At 36.5% G+C, this 7,371-nt stretch overlaps 1 protein-coding gene across 2 annotated transcripts in view; it reads left to right on the forward strand.

The window, feature by feature from the left end:
* The window catches only part of LOC101997548 (cytochrome P450 2C26-like), a 24,450-nt gene that overhangs the window by 7,122 nt on the left and 9,957 nt on the right, over positions 1 to 7,371 (forward strand). Inside the window, exons 4-6 of one of the 2 annotated variants that reach the window (XM_005352219.1) lie at positions 2,503 to 2,663; positions 3,667 to 3,843; positions 5,398 to 5,539. In XM_005352219.1, coding sequence (XP_005352276.1) covers positions 2,503 to 2,663; positions 3,667 to 3,843; positions 5,398 to 5,539 — 480 coding nt within the window. The remainder of the gene's footprint in view (positions 1 to 2,502; positions 2,664 to 3,666; positions 3,844 to 5,397; positions 5,540 to 7,371) is intronic. The other variant, XM_026781452.1, reaches the window with a different exon arrangement.

Consider the following 7,371-nt stretch of genomic DNA (forward strand, 5'->3'; position numbering starts at 1 on the left):
CAGGGTTTCTCTGTGGTTTTGGAGCCTGTCCTGGAACTAGCTCTTGTAGACCAGGCTGGTCTCGAACTCACAGAGATCCGCCTGCCTCAGCCTCCTTAGTGCTGGGATTAAAGGCGTGCGCCACTGCCCGGCCATGTGACAATATCTTGATAAAGGCCTATTGGTTCATTCTCTTCTAAAACCATAGCATAATTTGTACAAGACAGAATGTACTATTTCTAATATTTTATGGTATTGATTCATAGTTTTGAATAAATATATCATTGCATGATTCTGTAAAATTAATGTTCCGTTTTTAGTAATGTATGCAGCTAGGCTCCACTATTGGCTCCATCTTCATTTATTTATCTCATCTCCCTCTGTTTGCTGTATTTACAATTATATGGTTATGAAAATAATTGTATTTTTTTTGCTCTCAAGATTACAATTGTTTGACATACTTGTCAAAATGAAACATGACCTGGTTTTTAAATGCTATCTTTTAAATTAAGTGAAAGGAAAAAAAGAGTGATATTTCTTTTCTGAGTCACACACACCCACACTCACATATACTCTTAGCCGCTTACCCATATCCATGAGTGTAATACATTTTAAAAACAAACTTCTCACTCATTTGACATAATAAGATATGTATTGATATAGCACTTCCATGAATGCTATAGTGTTTAAAAGCATATGGCATTCAACAACTAACTCAATTTATTATTGTCAAATGTTCTATTACTTATCTGAGATACTTTTGATTCAAGATATTTTTATTTTAGGGTCTATGAGTTTGAGTTTTGTAAGTGCTTTATATAAAAGTGTAACCATTTGAATTTGATTATAGAGATGTCCACAAGGAATACACAAATGTTAAAATGTAAGGAATTTAGGGGATGATGAACAATGTTAGTTATTTCACCTGTTGCTATAATAAAATACCTGATTAAAGCAACTGAAGAAATGAAGAAATTATTTGGGCTTATAGTTTTAGTTTTAGTCTATGGAATTTATGATGGAATTGTGTCTTGGTCACCCCATAAGTTTGGTGAAAGCAGAGATAAGAATGCTCCTACTTGGCCATCTTCCTTCCATTTATGCAGTCTAGCACCAAAGACTAAGGAATGGTGTCCCCCTCATATAGGATCGATCTTCCAAGCTCCCTAGCATGTCCAGAAGCCACTATGCCTGGTGATGCTAAATCCTATCAAGTTGGCAATCAGTATTAATCATTACAGACACTTATTTCCTATGAAAGGGAGAAAAATCAGAGGGATTTTAGACATTGAAGTGAGAATTAAAAGCCATCTTTTTCTACTTTTGTTTTCTTTCTTTTGAGGGCATATTTCAAGCAAAGGTTCTCATCTTAATTTTACCACAAGAAATCCATCTTATGTTTAATGTTTATTAATACAAATTTTAGTTCATATAACATAGATGTGTTTCTTTTACATATTAGTTTTCTGCATATATGAAGTCAACACGTTCTCTTTATTTATTTATTATACTCCACTTGCTAAGGACACGAGCCTTTGATCCGATATATAAATTTTCCTAAGTTCCCATCATTCTTTCCCTTTCTTCTTTTTTGGGCGCAGATGCTTTTCCACCCTTTACTTTTGTTTGTTCTTCAAGAAGTGTGTACAGTGCATTTTGATCATATTCACACCCCACCTCTTCCCAGATCCCCCTGCCTTTCATTCCCATGCATCTTTGTATCATGTTATTCAGAGGCATCACAAAGAGACTTGGATCTCCCCAAAAGTCTTGAATTGCTGAGGGTTTAAAAAGTCTCTTTTCCAAACCTCTGAGGAGATAGTCTAGTCAATAAAGGGGGTGAGATAAAGACAGTATACTCAATTTCATGATTTGGATAGATGGTCAGATCAATGAAACCATATAAAATATAAAAATAATATACAGATGTAATGCATATTGTTATGTCTACCAGCCATCTGTGGGTAAGACTTGTCATAAGTTCTTTTACCTATTAGGTGATAGAGTGTTTTACACACATTTATTTCAGTGGCATTGATGTTTGATTTCCTTCTGCATGCTGTGAATATGTTTTATTATCATTCCTTAATAAAGAAACTGCCTCAGCCGATGGCAGGGCAGAATAAAACCGTGTGGGAAATCCGAACATATATGTGTATATATATATATATATATATATATATATATATATATATAGAGAGAGAGAGAGAGAGAGAGAGAGAGAGAGAGAGAGAGAGAGAGAGAGAGAGAGAGGTGAAGTCAGAGAGATGCCATGTAGCTGGCAAAGGAAAAATATAAAGGATGCCAAAACTTACTGGTAGGCACAGCCTCATGGTGATTCATAGATTAGCACAAACATGGGTTAATTTAAGACATAAGAGCTACATAGAAATATGCCTGAGTCATCGGCTAAGCAGTGTTATAATTAATATTGTTACTGTGTGATTATTTGGGTCTGGGTGACTGGGAAACAAAAGTTAATCTCCATTTACATGACATTTGCAATTTTCCCCAACTCTTCAGGTTCACCCTGTGACCCCACCTTCATCCTGGCCTGTGCTCCTTGCAATGTCATCTGTTCCATTATTTTCCAGAATCGTTTTGATTATAAAGATCAGGAATTTCACAACTTCATGAATGTCCTAAATGAAAATATAGAGATTCTAAGTTCCCCTTGGATGCAGGTGAGCTCAAGCTTCTTTCTTTAAAAATAAAACAACAACAAAAAAACCCCAATAAAACTCCCAAACCTCTTTGAGACATATGTTTTCTGAAATTCCAAATATTTTTTTAGATGAATGAAAGCCTAACTGTAGGTTGTTTCATTAAATCTCAAATCACTTTCTCTAAAAATCAATGCTCAGAAGATCCCGACATAACTCAGTGGACATCTGTTGTAGTTTTGAAATCTGTTAGCAATAAGGCTTATGTTTCATTTAATACTTTAGAGATCTTGTCAAAAACACTTTGGAGGAATTTCATAGTGAGAATATTTTCTTCAAGTTGGGATAGTGTAAGGAATCATTGAAACTGCCAGTACCCCTGAAGTATGGCAGTTTATTAAATAGTAAGCAGCTGACATCCTAAGTAGCAATATGTCTGCATAGGAGTGATAAAATGCTTAAATGGTGTTCGTATCCCATCACATTTATTCCTATGTTGAACTGCGTTAATAATTTGTCTAAACAATTTTGAAGAAATCATCCAGCTGGTCTGCACAGGTTCACAGTTTTACTTAAAAAATTCTTAAGACTCTCACTGCTAAAATTCTTATTCTGTGTCTGAGAGTGACTGATGGAAATTAAGTAGCAAAGATGATGTCCATGCTTCTAATCAGGATATCCCAAGTCCCCTCATCTTTGTTACAGTCTAGAAAATATAAATCACATCAATTCATGCCAGTTTGTATTGAAGGTTTAGTGAAGAGGTTGTGTAGAAAAAGAATGTGCTGATGTCACTCACTGTGTGAGAGTTTATGCAGTGGTTATCACATGTGGGCTGGTTCATGTGCTCTTCTATAGGTATCTCTATAAGCAATGACAATTTCTATATACAACATAAAAATCACTCATCAAGATGGATAACCTATTTTATTTATTCTTACATTTCTTTTTTCAGACCAAGGTCCACTATAATGTACACATAGATACATCCTATGTTTTAAACTTTTATCATTTTCTTTTGTAGATTTGCAACAATTTTCCTGCTATTATTGATTATCTACCAGGAAGACACAGACAATTATTTAAAAATTTCACTTTTACAAAACATTATTTTTCATCAAAAATAACAGAGCACCAAGAATCACTGGATATTAACAATCCTCGGGACTTTATTGATTGTTTTCTGATCAAAATGGAGCAGGTAAAATGATAACAGACCTTCAATTTAGTTCTTTGTTTGCTTGAGTATATTTTGTTCTATGAATAAAATATTCATGTTTTACAGTGATATTCAAATGGTACAGGCCAGTAATGTTTGACAAGCACTTTGTGTTCATAACATATAAATGAATTAGTTGTACGTATCCCAGATAGCATAAAGTTAAGTAATTTGAATATATTGAGCCCAAGTTTTAGACCAAAATAATCTTATAATGCAATAGGCCCATGGAATCAAAACATTTCTAAACCTCTCAGAAAAAAATGTCATGACATAAAAGAAAAATGAAAGTTGTCTTTGCAGACAATGTATGAAAACTTAAAAAAAGCAGCTCAAGCTAGCCAGACTTTCTACAGCATCTGCATATTGAACTAAAGTTTAAAATATTAGCTATGGACAGCTGAGTGAATTTCAGATGAATTATAAATTGTAGCATGTGGTGTGAGAAGGGAATGATTAGTGCAGAAGAGAAAGGTGACTTAACTGAGTATAACTTCAAGTGGATTCACGTGGACGTGAAATTAAAGATTGATGCGTATTAGGTACCCTATATGAATAAATGCTCCTTCTGTCATGGCTCCATTTGTTGTAAAGCCACTATTCTCATTGAACACTATTGGAACTTATCTTAAAAGTAAGGTGTTTGTTTGCTTTGTGATCTCTCTATTCTGTTCCACTGAACCCTACCCTTATGCTAGTTGTGTCCTGGATTTAGTATTTTTATTCAAGCAGTATACTTCTCCCATGAGACTCAGGGACTTCCCATCTTTCTTTACAATTGGGAGGTTCATCTTTGGGAATATCCCTAACACAACATGCTATTTGACTTTTCTCCTCGTTTTCTTTTTATGTGTATTTGATGTGGGAGTCCCCTCTGTGTTCTGTGATTACCACTAATGAATGAAGAAAGTGCTTTGGCCTGTTGATAGGGCAGAACTTAGGTAGGCGGGGAGGACTGGACTGAATGCTGGGAGAAAGAAGGGTGGAGTCAGAGAGATGCCATGGAGCCGCCCCCAGAGTCAGACATGCCAAAGAAACTTAAGCTGGTTAGCCACTGTCACTTGGTGATACAGAGATTACTAGAAATGTGTTAATTTAATATGTAAGAGTTAGCCTATAAGAATTTATAGCTAATGGGCCAAGCAGTGATTTAGTTAATATAGTTTCTGTGTGGTATTTTGGATTCTGGGCAGCCAGGATGAACAAGCAGCTCCATTCAACATGTATTTTGAGTAAGACATCAAAAAATGAAATGAGGCTTCAATTCTTTCATTTTTGTCTCTTTGGGAAGATGGTACACTGTATGGTTCACATGATTGAAGAGTCTCATGAAAAAAATTTTCCAGACAAGACACTGGGTGTAGGACGTAAAGATGGGTCAGTGGTTTACGTATTTCTTGAACACATGTCACTTTCTTCTTCTATGGCACGCTGTAAGATCTGTCATGTTAAACTCAGCACACGTAAGTCATTTTATTCACTCTAATAAGTACATTGATAAAATTTTGCTGGCTAACACTGTAAAATCATTCCTAGGAAAAGAACAACCCAAAGACAGAGTTTACCCATGAAAACTTGTTCTTCTCAGCAGCTGACCTGTTTGCTGCAGGGACAGAGACCACAAGTACAACACTGAGGTACTCCCTGCTGCTCCTGCTGAAGCACCCAGATGTCACAGGTAAGGACGCTGGTGGGAAGCAAAGAATTCAGAAAGGAACTGGAGGAGACCCACGGAGTCCCGTGTTTTGTTTTCCTCAGGGAAGCCTCAGAAATTAGCTGTGTGTGCCATTGCAATCTGCTACATATATCAAGAGGACTGAAGTAAGGTGTCTCAGCTCTTAGCAGAGCTCATATTTCATAAAAGTGAGGTTGGAAGGCAGGAAGAAAGACCAATAAAATATTGTTCCAGAGCCTGAGGGCATTTTTTTTTTTTACTTATTCTGACAATTCTTTTGTTGGAATAGAAACTCTCCTCACAGAAGAAGATATACCAATTCTAGATTTTTAATGAGACATAATCCTGGAAATTATTCTAAAAGTTTAGGTCCATTAAAAAGGCTTTGTCATTTTGCCAGAATTTCTAAAGGGATTTCATTTATTATTCTAGAAGTCAGTTTTCATAAAAATATACAGCATAGCACAGATTATTGGGGGAGTATCCTATAATTGTTTCTTAAATTAAAAAATATTCTATGTATGTGAATGTTTTCTTTTTGTTTTGAAAAATGCCTTTATTTGTTTTCAATCAAATCCAAATCCAGCTATATCTACGATTATTGAGATATCATTCTTTTTTTCAACTTTATACATTTTTAAAAAAATTTTTGCTTATTTTACATATCAACCACAGTTCCTCCTCCTCTTCCTCCTCCCTCTTCTCCCACAACTCCCCCCAAATCACCCCTCATCCACTCCTCAGAAAGGGTATGGCCTCCCATGGGGAATCAACAAAGCCTGGCATATTCAAAGCCTGGCATAGTCAGGTGAGACAGGACCAAGACCCTCCCCACTGCATCAAGGCTAAGCAAGACATCCCACCATCTGGAATGGGTTCAAAAAGCCATCTTATACACCAGGGATAGATCCTGGTCCCGCTGCCAGGGGTCCCACAAACCGTTCAGGCTACACAAGTGTCTCCCACATGCAGAGGACCTAACTGACTTTGGGTCAGTTGTCTGTGGATTTCCTGGCCATGCTCTTGACCCCTCTTGTTCATGTAATACCTCATCTCTGTCATCTTTTTTTTTTTTTTTAATAAAAACAGTTTCTTTTTCGTTTCAAATCTGTATAAGTGATTGTGCTGGTCTTGGAGCAGAAATGAAAACACCTAAGGTTTCTGGCCTCGGAATTTTTCTTTCTGAGAATGTCTCCGAATAACTTCTATCAAGAGTGAGAAAGAGAGAGAGAGAGAGAGAGAGAGAGAGAGAGAGAGAGAGAGAGAGAGAGAGATGCTTTATCTGTGCAGTTGCTCACAAGCATGCGAACTACAGTTTCATTAGAATGGATGCCAATTGTGGTAGCACAGGTTTAAAATCCCACTCTGGGAAGGCAGAAACAGGAAGAACCCTGTGGACTTGCTAACCAGCTAGCCTGGCCTAACTGGTGCACTGCAGACCAAAATGACTGCCTCAAAGAAGGCAAACAATATTCCTGTGGCTGATTTTACTATGGACTTCACATTTATGCACATCTGCACACACATGAAAATGCACACACACCCACAGCTGCAAACTCTTAAACATGAATATACACATATACATATGCACACATACATGCATACCCACTCATAAGAAATAAGCTCCTATTGTTTATTTGTCTAACAAAGTTTCTTTTGCTCATGACAATTGCATGAGATGTCCCCTTTAAAATTTCTTCCACCTGTACCCTGTTTTTTTCAGAATAGCATAAAAGGGAAGAAATAGATTTCTTATGATGATTCTTTGGTTCGTAACACGACCTTTTCATACTTGGGTATGTGTGTGTGTGTGTGTGTGTGTGTGTGTGTGTGTG

Source organism: Microtus ochrogaster, chromosome 8 (genome assembly GCF_000317375.1).
Source record: "Microtus ochrogaster isolate Prairie Vole_2 chromosome 8, MicOch1.0, whole genome shotgun sequence".
In the NCBI taxonomy this organism is placed as follows: Eukaryota; Metazoa; Chordata; class Mammalia; order Rodentia; family Cricetidae; genus Microtus; species Microtus ochrogaster.